This window comes from Kryptolebias marmoratus, linkage group LG18, assembly GCF_001649575.2.
Source record: "Kryptolebias marmoratus isolate JLee-2015 linkage group LG18, ASM164957v2, whole genome shotgun sequence".
Taxonomy (NCBI): domain Eukaryota; kingdom Metazoa; phylum Chordata; class Actinopteri; order Cyprinodontiformes; family Rivulidae; genus Kryptolebias; species Kryptolebias marmoratus.
In genome coordinates this window covers 20866852-20878836 of record NC_051447.1, presented here as the reverse complement: position 1 = coordinate 20878836, position 11985 = coordinate 20866852, and the positions used below count along the sequence as shown (strand labels likewise).

The following is an 11985-nucleotide window of genomic DNA, read 5'->3' as shown; positions in this document are numbered from 1 at the left end:
GGGCGGAGCGGGGGCGGAGCGAGGGCGGAGCGAGGGCGGCGAGAGGGCGGAACGAGGGCGGATTGAGGGTGGAGTGAGGGCTGGACGAGGGCGGAACAATGGCGGAACGAGGGCGGAATGAGGGCAGGACGAGGACCGAACGAGGGCGGCGCGAGGGCAGGATGAGGGCGGAACGAGGGCGGGTTGAGGGCGGAGCGAAGGCGGAGCGAGGGCTGGACGAGGGCGGAACAATGGCAGAATGAGGGCGGGACGAGGACCGAACGAGGGCGGGATGAGGGGGGAACTAGGGCAGATTGAGGGCGGAGCTTTTTCTCTGGTTGTTTTAACTTTACCGACTGTCGTTTGTTTATTTCTCTAGTTGTTTCAGAATATTTCAGAATGTGAAGAAGAAGAGCTGGACTGACTCATTATGTCTTGCTGGCGTTCTCATAGATGACGTCTGAGGTGACGGACTGTTGTTTCTTCTTCTGCCACATTAAGAGGACGCACTGATGAATGAAGACGTACTGCTCCTGAAAAAAACACATTCGGGATGACTGTCAGCTACCACCCCCACACCATATCGGTTAAACTGACTGAGTTGGAGCCATTTTTGATTAGCTGTGGTGGCCATCTTAAACCAGGTTAACTCCAAAAAGTTTTAATGGTGGACGTCTGTAAATGTGATGCGTCTGACCTCGGTCTGGACCATGGACACGCGGTGAGATCTCATCTCGGACACCATCCCCAGGATGTCCACGAACTCATGCTCCCTGATGTGCTGCATGAGGCGGTCCAGAGCCATGAAGGTCCCGGTCCTGCCGACCCCGGCACTGAAACACGGACAGATTCAAGAGATTCACAGGAACCGTTATTTAACCAGGAAAATCCTGCTGAGATCTCAGCACCCAGAGGAGAACATGAGGAGAACATAAGGAGAACATCGACAGTAATCTTCTTATCTTTCAAACCTTTCTGGTAAATGTTAGGTAGGGCTTAACCCTGCGAGCCCATTTCTACCTGCCATCCCTGGTAATATTAAACAACATGCATGTGCACTCTGCAGCCACAATGACTGAACACATGATCAATGACAACAGATTAAGATATTTCCTGAAGACTTCTCTTCACATTCTTCCAGGTTTGGGTCACACTGACATGGTAGAAGTCTGTGCTGGCTTTCAGAGGCCTTCAGGTCTGGGGTTTACTGACCTGCAGTGGACAATGATGGGGTCTTTGATTCGGTTGGCCTGCTGACGGACGATGTGGACAAACTGCAGGATGCTCTCTATGGCGTTCACTGTGGGGACACCGTGATCTGGCCATGAGATGTAGTTCAGATGGAGGACGTCCTGAGTCTCATCAGCCTGTAGGGGGCGACACGCATTCACCGTAAACAAGCTTTCTGATTGGAGGTTCCTCCTTCAGTCCAGGTAAGATAAGAAACTCACGTATCCCAGTCTGAACTTCCTGATGATCCACTCCGTAGACTCGTTGTTCTCAGACAACATCTCCACGCTGATGTCGCCGTACATCACAGGCTCGTTTTTAAAGGGCCAGTAATGATCGCACTTCACCTGAAAATACAAGAAGGCCACGCCCAGATTAACATACTCCTGTAAACTTTTAACCGTTCATAAAAACCTTCAGCGCATTCAGGAGATGGCTGCTGCAGCAAAAAAAGAAAATATTTAAATCCCCGTAGAAACACACGGAGATCTTTTCTCTTTGAAAACTGCTTCAGCTGCTGGGTCTATGCTGTTTTCATCTTTAAGCCAGTATTTTGCTATCCTTACTTTTTTAGCACTTTGCAAATTTTAACAAGTGTTTTTGTTATTTTTAGCTAGCATTTTTCTACTTTTATCTAATATTTACCAACTTTTAGCCAGAACTCTGGAACTTAGTTAGCATTTTGCCACATTTAGCTCATGTTTGCTACTTTAAGTTTCAGCTAGTGTTCTGCTTCTTTTAGCTTTTAAGTAATGTTAAATTTAGCTTTAACAATTCAGTTTTGGCTTTTTAAGCAAATTTTCTCCAAGTCGTTCAGTGCTCAGCGTTCATGCTGCATTTCTCTAGTTTAAAGCAAATAACCATTTTTTTCAACAGGTCAATGAGAACATCTCACCCGCCGCCGCTCGTTGCACTGAGTCAGCATGACGATGATGGGCGACTTCTGCTGCAGAACCATCTTCCAGAAATCATTGCGGGTCTCGGGCAGCGGACCCTGAGTGGCGATGTACTCCTTGGAGTGTTTGTAGCCCTGAACATCAGGCACAAGAACATGGATTTATAAAACACCAACAGCACCACCTGGTGGCTGGATGTGTAAAATCAGTCAAAGATTTACAGATCTTCCACAGACGCAGCGACCTGCTGTCGGGGGTTTCTGATTAGTCCACAGGTGAAGGTACTCACAGGTATGTAGTTGGCGTTGATGTAGTCTGCACCTTCATCGTTGTGCATCGAAATCAGCTTCACCCGACTGAAGTCATCTAAAAGCACAGGTTAGGTTTGAGTTAAGCTAGATTTATACTCAGCGAGAAGTGAAGAAATCTCCTCTCACTCACATGGGTGTGACATGAATATTTTGAACTCAAAGAGAAACTACAGTGCAGAACTCCTGGGAGGCCGTCCCACCCACAGCAGTGTGGCTCAGGCGCCCAGGAAGTTCTGACCAACCTGCCTGGACCTTGTGCACAGACTGGGCTCTCCGAGCTTCTGTGGGAACAAAATTACTTTTGGTCAAACAATTACATGAATGAGAGCAGATTTCTTCACTTCTTCAGGAATATAAATCAGCCTTTAGTCTGAAGGCCAGAAACTGAATCATGTGTTCTCATGATGATGAGAGAAGAACTGTTTTAGGGTCCTTCCAGAACTGAATGTGACAGATGTCAGCTCACAGGGGAGGATGTTAGTATATCTGTTCTTGGGCCTATTGACCGGCAGGTCTGCAGCATCGTGGCTCAGGTCCAGACCGATGGTCTTCAGATCCTGGAAAAGAGCAGACAGGTTTGCAGCAGATAAAACCCTCAGCTCAGTTTGTCAGACACACACGTCTGACCGCAGCTTCAGGGAAGCAATCGGCCACATCTTTACCTCAAACTGCAGGGAGAACTTGTAGGCCGAGTCTTTGCTCATTTCTTTAAAATAAACCTCAAAGTCATCGAGCTGCACAGGGCTGAAAGCAGAAAAATATGATGAACACGTGAACGTTCAAAATTATTCAAATATTCAAAGTTTGATGGTAAATATCGACCCAGTCACGAGTTTATGACTTTGATGTTTGAAGGTGGAGCTGGTCATCATTTATTCCACTTTTTATTTGGATCTGAATGAGTTTGACTTTTCTCTGCCGGATTAGCGAAGTGTCGGGCTGAAGGAAGGAACAACCACAAACATGCTGCTGAGTCACGTTACCTGGTTAACTTCCGTTTCTTTAACGCAGTCTTGCTCCTATAAAATACAAACAGGTGAAGCCCTCAGGATGAACTTCATCTGCCAACAAAATCATCACGACCATTTTCAGCTCAGACCAAGAAGGTTTACCTGTCCGTGCAGCAGCGGCGCCCCCTGCTGCATGTTTACTCATTTATTTAAAGCAAAATCACATCTTCAGAATCGACATTTTGTGTCAGGAGGAAGCAGCTGCTGCAGAGATGGTTTTTATGAAACATCTTTAAATTCGTCTGTGCTTTAAAAAGAAACGCCCATTTCCATTTGTGTGCAATTTGTATGATTAAAATAAAACAAAATTGTATTTTTTTTATATTGATTACAATGTTTTTGGTTGTAAATCTGGATTAGATCCCAATTTTTGTTTGATTTTTCTAAAACAAAAAATACTTTTTTAGAATCGTTTGACAAACATTTTATAGATTTATAATCTAATTTGGATATGAATATACCTTATATGTACCACATATGAAAGTTTAGAAAATACGTACAATTTTTTATTTGTTCAATGGGAAATTTTTAAGATATTAGATGTTCTGATAGGAAAGACTGGTGCAAAAACTTTAGCTGATAAATTTTAAATATTTTCCCCTAATGAAGTCTAAGAGATCAGGAATATTTCCCATAAATGTGGAAATAAGACAGAAACAAGTTCAGTTTTATTCATACATGGTGCACACACTTCAGAAAAAAACTGTTTAGTTTTAATGTATAAACAGTGTGAGAAAAACCCAAACATCGGTCTGATCCGACAGAAACCAACCTCCATCATGCTGTGCAGAGCCTTCACATTGTCAGGCCATCTTTAACTTCTCATGCATTTATTTTGAAACAACTCCAGTTTCCTCCAGAATCAAATTTAAAAACATGCACTGTAAGGAATGTGCAGCCGCTAACCAACAAACGTGAACATCTAGAGTCTACAGAAAACTGAGCTGCAGAGTGACTGATGGCATGCAAACATGCAGAAAAGTAGGGTTAGCATCAGGCTACAGTAGTTCTAGCATCAGCCTACAGAGGGGTTAGCATCAGGCTACAGAGGGGTTAGCATCAGGCTACAGAGGGATTAGCAACAGGCTACAGAGGGATTAGCATCAGGCTACAGAGGGGTTAGCATCAGGCTACAGAGGGGTTAGCATCAGGCTACGGCAGTGTGAGCATTAGGCTACAGAACATCCAACCACAGACACAGCATTACAAAGTTTAACATGAAATCATCTGATAGTTTTCCGGTTATCCAGGAATACCAAAATAAAGCTCCAAAATTCTGAAGACGAGTTTGGTATTGTTCTTTATTTTCGTCACATCTCAGTACTGGTGCCACAAACATAAAATTAAAGATTTTTATTTTTTAATTTTGCTAATAAAGACAAAAGGACCAGTAACTGATCCTCATGGGATGCCATAAATAATGGGAAAACAAGTTATTGTTTTAGTTTTTTTTTAAAGGCCAACAGTTTGTACAGTTTTACAGAAACCTTGCTACTCAGAAGCTGTTTCTGCCGAAGCTCTAAACAAAAATACGGAATAAATAATGAACACAATCACCGAAAATCTACAAAACTGTGAAGACTTCAGGGATCAGATTGTAAATCTGCACAAGGCTGGAATGGACTACAGACCATCAGCAAGAAGCTTGGTGAGAAACTGACAACTGTTGGTGCCATTACTCAAAACAAAGGACCATGAGTCGCCCTCGGTCTGATGCTCCATGTAAGATCTTCCTCAGGGGGTGAAGATCATGATGAGAAAGGTAAGGGGTCATGAGAACTTGTTGATGATCTAAAAGCAGCTGGGACCACAGTCACCAAGAACACCACTGGTACTACACAACAATGTGATGGACTGAGCGTTCCCCTGCTGAAGAAGGTCCAGGTCCAGTCTTGTCTGAAGTTTGAACATCTAAGTGATTCAGAGAAAGTTTGGGAGGAAGTTCTTGTGTCAGATGAGACCAAATTCCAGTTCTTTGGCATCAACTTGACTCGCTGTGTTTAGAGAAGAGAAATGCTGAGTATGGCCTGAAGAACACCATCCCCACATTTAGGCACAGAGTTGGAAGCATTATGGTTTGGGTATGTTTTTCTGCTAAGGATACATGTATGTATACAAGCCATGTATCATAAAATATTGGATCAAAACCTTCTTCCCTCAGCTGGAACACTGAAGATGAATCGTGAACATGTCTTCCAGGAGGACAACGACCCAAAACATCCCACCAAGGCAACAAAGAAGCGGCTAAAGAAGAAGTTCCTAAAAGTCACGGAGTGGCCAAGCTGGTCATCAGAGAATCTGTGGAGGAGCTGAAGCTTCGAGGTACCAAGCTGCACCCAAGAATCTTAAAGGATTTGCAGAGTGTCTGTAAGTGGGACAAAACTTCTTCTGAGACGAGAAGAAACCTGGAGACCAACTACAAGAAATCTAAAGGATTTAGAGTTTCTGTAATGAGGAGTGGTCCAAAATACCTCCAGAGATATGACCAAGCCCATTTCCCTAATGGGCCCAGGACACTTTGTTTGTTTTTGGTCTTTTTTTTAATGAAACACCACCAAACTCATCTGTCAGTTCTGCCTCAGAGCTGGTTTGTTAGGATTTACACTGGTTTAAAACTGTCTCTCTGCAGAAACATGCCCCTACAGTGCAGCGGGGGCTTACTTACCATGGATTAATATAAAAAGCCAAAAGATAGTCAGTCCAAAGGCAGGATGGCAGGAGGGTAAGGAAGGCAAAGAGGCTTCTTCGCCTGAAGGGGGTCAAATAAACACAAAGACACAAACAAAAGAGACAGCAGGGAGGGGGGACAGGGTGAGGACAGAAGACGACGCTCCATTAGTAAAGAGGCACAGAGCTTCACATTAGTGCTGAACACAGAGTTAATGCTTCATGCAGCCGCCGCTCAGAGACACTCATTGTCTCTGCAGGACAACACCAGTCAAAAGCTGCTCTGTTTCCCTGATCAACTCCAGCCTAAGTCTGTGACATCACAGCGTTCCCCCAGCCCCGCCCACTTTCAGCCCAGACCCCCGCACCACTCAAACCGTTCTCTGGTTGGCACTCTCTGATGACCTCATTTTATATAAAAACTGTACATTTGCATCCATTCAGACGTGAACGGAACATGTTGAATGTTCTTTACAAAAGACTCAGAACCAGGAGAACGGTTCCATCGAACAGATAAACCCACCAACAGTTAAATATGATCCCATTGTCCAATCAGATCTTTTCTTTCCAGCTCTGGAAACAAAAACACAGCTGCAAACAGACCATAATACTACAGGCTGATACATACTACAGGACAGCAGCTAATCTACAACAGAACGGGCCAGAACCAGAATCTCAGAGAGCTGAGCTGAAGCAACGCTGGAAAGAAGAGTGGGCCACAACTGCTCCACAACCAGGAACCCACTGAGAGTTCTGCTGCCGGAGGAGGTTCTGTTGGGTCGGAACCTGGAACCAGGTTCTGCTGGGTCAGGACCTGGAACCAGTTTTGAATCTGTTCTGTGTTTTTGTTCCCTTCAGGTTAGGTTCGGATCACTTTAGAACCGGGTAAAAACCGGATCAGAAGGAAGTGAGGTCACACTTCCTGCTGCGGGGATCTACAGGAAGTGAGGTCACATCTGAGGAACATCTGGGTTCATAAAACCCAGTTTGGTTGGATTCTTGGTCTCATTTTATGACGACGAGGATCCGAACAGAACAGACCGAGTGAACTGTGGATTTCAGTTTTTACATTTTCTGTCCTTCATCAGTGAGGTCACCATCATCATCATCACAGCCACACAGTGAGCTCTGCCACAAGCACAGTGAAAGCAGGAAGACAACTGCACTGTCACAATAAGACGACACGCTGATGGAGATGGTGGGGGGCGGAGTCTGCCTCAACTGACCGTCTTTCAGCTCTCATATTAATCCCAAACGGTCCAGACGATGGGAACATGCAAGCCGGAACCGGATCCTTCAGCCACGGCGTCGTCACGGAGACGACCTTCATCAGAAGCTTTTATTTTGAAGAATAAATGACGGCCAACTGTTATTTTCCTTAAGCAGAGAATTTAAGTAACGCTGCATTCTTTAATCTGAGCTTTTAGCTTCATCTAAGAGCTTCTCATCTTCATCACAATCCTCATCTTCATCCATAATCTGCCTCGTTAATCTCGCCAGCATCTAATCTGCCTCTGACAGGGTGTGTGCTTCGGATTAAATGCCACAAACAAACAAACCTCAGTGAGGCGGCAGCGCTGCGATCAGCGACAGAGACAAGAACCTGAGGAAGAGGAGAGAGGAAGAGGAAGAGGAGCAGCAGCAGCGTACCAGTTGTAGGGGAGCTTCCCATCCCGCTCAAACGAGGCAAAGTTAACGAACGTCTCGGCGCCGCAGTCCCTGAGAAACGAGAACACAACATGTGGTGAGGTCGACGTTTGAGGAAGTTCTAAATTATTTGATGACTTTACAGAAAAAAACAGAATTAAACCATCAGTCAGCGCTGCAGGCACAGCTGGAAATATGACTTTTCACAACAAAAACTAAAATGCAAAAAGGCAAGAATACTGACAACTACAAAATACTAACAATCTTTAACAAATGATTTTAAAAAACCCACTCAGTCCTACATTTTAAAATTATACACTCAGACATTTTTTAACTAATTTACAGAAGCATCAGTCTGCAAAATATTATCTGCTAAAAATAAAAATGATATTAAAATATTGGCACAAATAAAAAATATTCTGAAAAAATTGAAACTAACAAAATAAATATCAAACATTGAAACAAAACTGACAAGACTTTAAATTTCCACTAAATTAAATAATGACAAAAACATCTCAGATATCATTTTATAAATAAATACTGAAAAATAAAATATGTAATCAGAAAATCTGATGTAAGCTGTTGTTTTTCCCTTATTGGACCTTTATCTTTTCACAATAAAAGCTCCCTCTGTCGGTCATGTGAGCCTTTTTGTTTTTATAAATAAAGTGGGACAGACTGACGCTGCAGCAGCAGACCTGAGATCAGCTTCTGCTTCGCCAGGGGACCAGAATCTGTTGCCATGGTGATCTGGCTTCCCGTCGAAGCTGAAGTGACCCATCCGGGCCTCAGTTCTGCTGTGTGTTCAGTTTGGTACCTGGTCATTTGCAGGTGCTTCTTGCGGAGAACCAGCAGTAACAGAACCAGCAGGCTGATGAGCAGAACGCTGAGCACGGCGAGCGCCGAGATGGCGGCGATGCTCGGGTTCATCTCCTTGGCTGCAGGCCAACAAACAGACGGTGGAGCCGGATTAAATTAGCTTCACTGAGTTCATTTTTTCCTCCAAGAGAGGAAATAAACTGAAAACTAATTCACACTGAGTCATTACTGAGAATCTCTGCACAGGAAGTGGAACAGGAAGTGGATTTTCAAACATGAACAGCTTCAAAAAACTGAATACTTTAAAATGAAGGGTTAGGGTTTGAATAAAACCACAAAGGTTAAAGGCAGGAAACTAGTTTGGCATTCTTTACTTTGAAAAACAATAATAAAAACAGTCCCGTTTATTCTGTAATTAAAGGTAAAAATCTCTCTCTCTCCTACCGGCGGTTCTGACGGTGACGTGAGCGGCTCGGCTCGGCGTGCTGTAGCTGAAGCTGGTCACGCTGCAGTTGTAGCTCGTTAACGGAACCAAACCGGAGACGGTCAGAACGTGGGACGTGGAGGTGAGCGGCTCGCGGGCCTGAAGACGACAGAGAGTCGGGATGCTTCCAAGTTCTTTCACTTTTTTTAAATGACCTTAATTAAAACAGATTTATAAATAAAACCTGAAGTTCAGGCCTACATCCTGAACTTTTAGGTTTTAGATTCTTCTCTACTTCGACCTGAACATCAGGGCTGTGGGGGCGGCCATGATGGAAACAGAAGGAAGAAAAGCATGCTGGGTAATACACAAGCTGCTGAGGAGCTCGTTGCCATGGTGATTCCCAGGGAGGGACAGCACTTCAGGCAGAAACTCAGAGTGAAAAGTAAGCCTCAGTCGGATCAGAACTTCTTGACCTGTGAGCAGCAGAAGGTTCTGATGGGAGATATGAAGAGTTAAAAAGAGCCTTCACTTCCTGTTTGGAAGCTCAGATCCAATGGAAGTTTGGGTGTGTGACCTCTCAGAGGTCAGAGGTCACACTGGGTGTCTGGATGGAAGAACTGGAGAGTACAGATTGCAGAAATTAGAAGAGTTTGTTAAAATGCTGAAAAGTTTAGACGACAATCTGAGCTCCAAACCGGGTTTACCTCTTGTTTGTTATCTGAGAGACATTTTCAGTTTTATTTTGTCTGTCATACAATGTTCTGGGATGAAAAGTCCGAGCTGACTGTTCCTGATTGAGAGCCAGGTTGGATGATTTTCTGGTTTGGGTTTTTGACAGAAACAACAGAATTACAGGTGAATGGTAACAAGGATTTAATCAGTTTTATCTTCAGTGACTCTTACTCTGCGCTCGGTCAGAGACGCCTCTCTGAGGACCCAGCTGTGGAAATCTAAGATTCCTTCTGATTCTTGGTAAATTAGCAGCTGACTGTAAAACTCGATGAGCCTGTCTCGGGTCGACGGTAGGATTACCTTGAGCTCCTTGCCGTCCCTGTTGGGTCTGCAGAGGACCTGGTAGTAGTCCACCACCCCCTCCTCGGTCCACAGAAGAGTCACCGACGAGTGCGTGGCGTTGACAGCGAACAGAGACTTGGGAGGAGCCGGATCTGTAGGAAGGACCACCAACACAAACGTGGGTCAGAGCCGAGCTAAAACCACTTCCTCTGAGGGCTGAAAAACTTTAAGACGCCCAGAAGGGGAAGTCAGCGTCTGAAGTTTCTTTTTCACTTTAAAACTAGTGAGTTTATAAGAAGAGCTGCAGGTTTGTTGCTGAATGCATCCAGTTAAAACAAACTTAACTCTTAGGTTTTATTTTTTTATTGTGTTTAAGCTGCTAAATAACATTTCCTTTCGTCTTAGTCAGGTGAGGAGAAAAGATGCACAGGAAGTTAATCAGATTTAAAATGAAGTGTTTTTAATTATTTTTCTACTATTAAAAACTTTTCATATGATTTATTTGTATAAAATTAGAGATTTTAGATTAAAAAATCATAAATTTGGATGTTTATTTGTTGTATTTTTTATTTTAAAGTTCATGTTTTATATCATCTTGTTTTTTGTTAAATGTTTGTAATAATTAAGTCATGTAGGAACTTAATTTTTTGATGGAAATGTTTTTTGTACCTGGTTACCAGGCAAATGTGGAGAATTCATTGATATTTTTAATCAACTTAATCTTTTACTTTAATACAACATCCTCCCTGATTTAATCTGGGTTTTGTTGTTTAAATGACACATAATTCAGAATTTGACGTCTAAATCCAGATTTGTTTGTCAGGAGTGAAACCAAGCTTGAATCTGGTGCAGAGTCAGGAGTTTTCCGGGAGGAAACTCCTGACTCTGAACAGCTCTACTGACCCAGCTTGATGATGCTCGGCACCGACGTGTTCCTGCTGCGTTCGGTGCACGCCGTCACCGTCAGGTTGTAGATGTCCCCCGGAGGCAGCGGGAGGCTGGCCCGCATCACGTTACGGGTCACCTGGCAACAAGGAAACAAACATGTTTCCGTGGGACTTTCAGCGGAGGAATCCTGCTCGAGTGTTTCAGGTGAACTTACGTCGATCGAGTAGCTCTTCTCGGGTCCCTTCTTTCCAACGGCCACCACCTGCCAGTGCAGCATCCTGGAGTGAGACAGCTCGATGAAGAGCTCGCCATACGTCCAGCGAACAAACAGAACGCCATGAGAGTAATCCACCGAGGAGATGTGAGGAGCTTCAGGAGCTACAGGAGGAGGAGGAGCAACATGTGCAGAAGTGAACGCCTCACAGAGAAGACAGCTGTCCCTCCAGAGTCTCATGAAACGAACCAGTGTCACCACTGTGGTGGCTTTTTGACAACGAGAGGTTTGGTGTTCTCCAGGAAATTCACTGGTTTAGAACAAAGTTGGACACAGATACAGATTTTCTGGTGTATACACACAGCAGGAAACAGGAAAACTGTAGGTAAGAAGTTAGAATAGCACGGTTCTGCCTGTGCCCGGTGAGAAAACGGCATTTTCACACACAGCGGTGTGTTCACGAGCGTCAGAACAGCTATGATGCATTTAAGAGCGTAGGAATTATGAAACCTAAAGAAAGTAGCTACTACTTAACAGAACTTAGCTCAGTTCGAACACTTATGGCAGGACACAAAAGTTTATATTAACCCTGCAGCCATGAGCCAATCAGCTTCCAGGAGACACCTGTGGACAGAGTGGCTCCATGACGACACGTCTCCATCCACAGTAACAGAATGATGTCATATGGAAATCAGGAAACACCGACACCAAATATTCCTTTGGGCTCAGTAATACAACCTACAAAACAAGTCCTGATTCTGATGAAACCAGTTTCACTCCTGATTCTGATGAAACCAGTTTCACTCCTAATTCTGATGAAACCAGTTTCACTCCTAAATCTGATGAAACCAGTTTCACTCCTGATTCTGATGAAACCAGTTTC

At 44.0% G+C, this 11985-nt stretch overlaps 1 protein-coding gene across 1 annotated transcript in view; it reads right to left on the bottom strand.

Annotated features, from left to right (window-relative positions):
- ptpro (protein tyrosine phosphatase receptor type O) overlaps positions 1 to 11985 on the bottom strand; it is a gene marked incomplete at its 5' end in the record, with an annotated part of 42861 nt that overhangs the window by 24417 nt on the left and 6459 nt on the right. The window contains 16 exon segments of the mRNA XM_037981233.1: positions 405 to 512; positions 677 to 812; positions 1192 to 1346; positions 1431 to 1556; positions 2105 to 2239; positions 2395 to 2471; positions 2883 to 2973; positions 3079 to 3160; positions 3400 to 3435; positions 6092 to 6175; positions 7744 to 7812; positions 8558 to 8678; positions 9004 to 9142; positions 10019 to 10152; positions 10904 to 11024; positions 11103 to 11266. Of these exon segments, the coding sequence (XP_037837161.1) occupies positions 408 to 512; positions 677 to 812; positions 1192 to 1346; positions 1431 to 1556; positions 2105 to 2239; positions 2395 to 2471; positions 2883 to 2973; positions 3079 to 3160; positions 3400 to 3435; positions 6092 to 6175; positions 7744 to 7812; positions 8558 to 8678; positions 9004 to 9142; positions 10019 to 10152; positions 10904 to 11024; positions 11103 to 11266 (1775 nt within the window).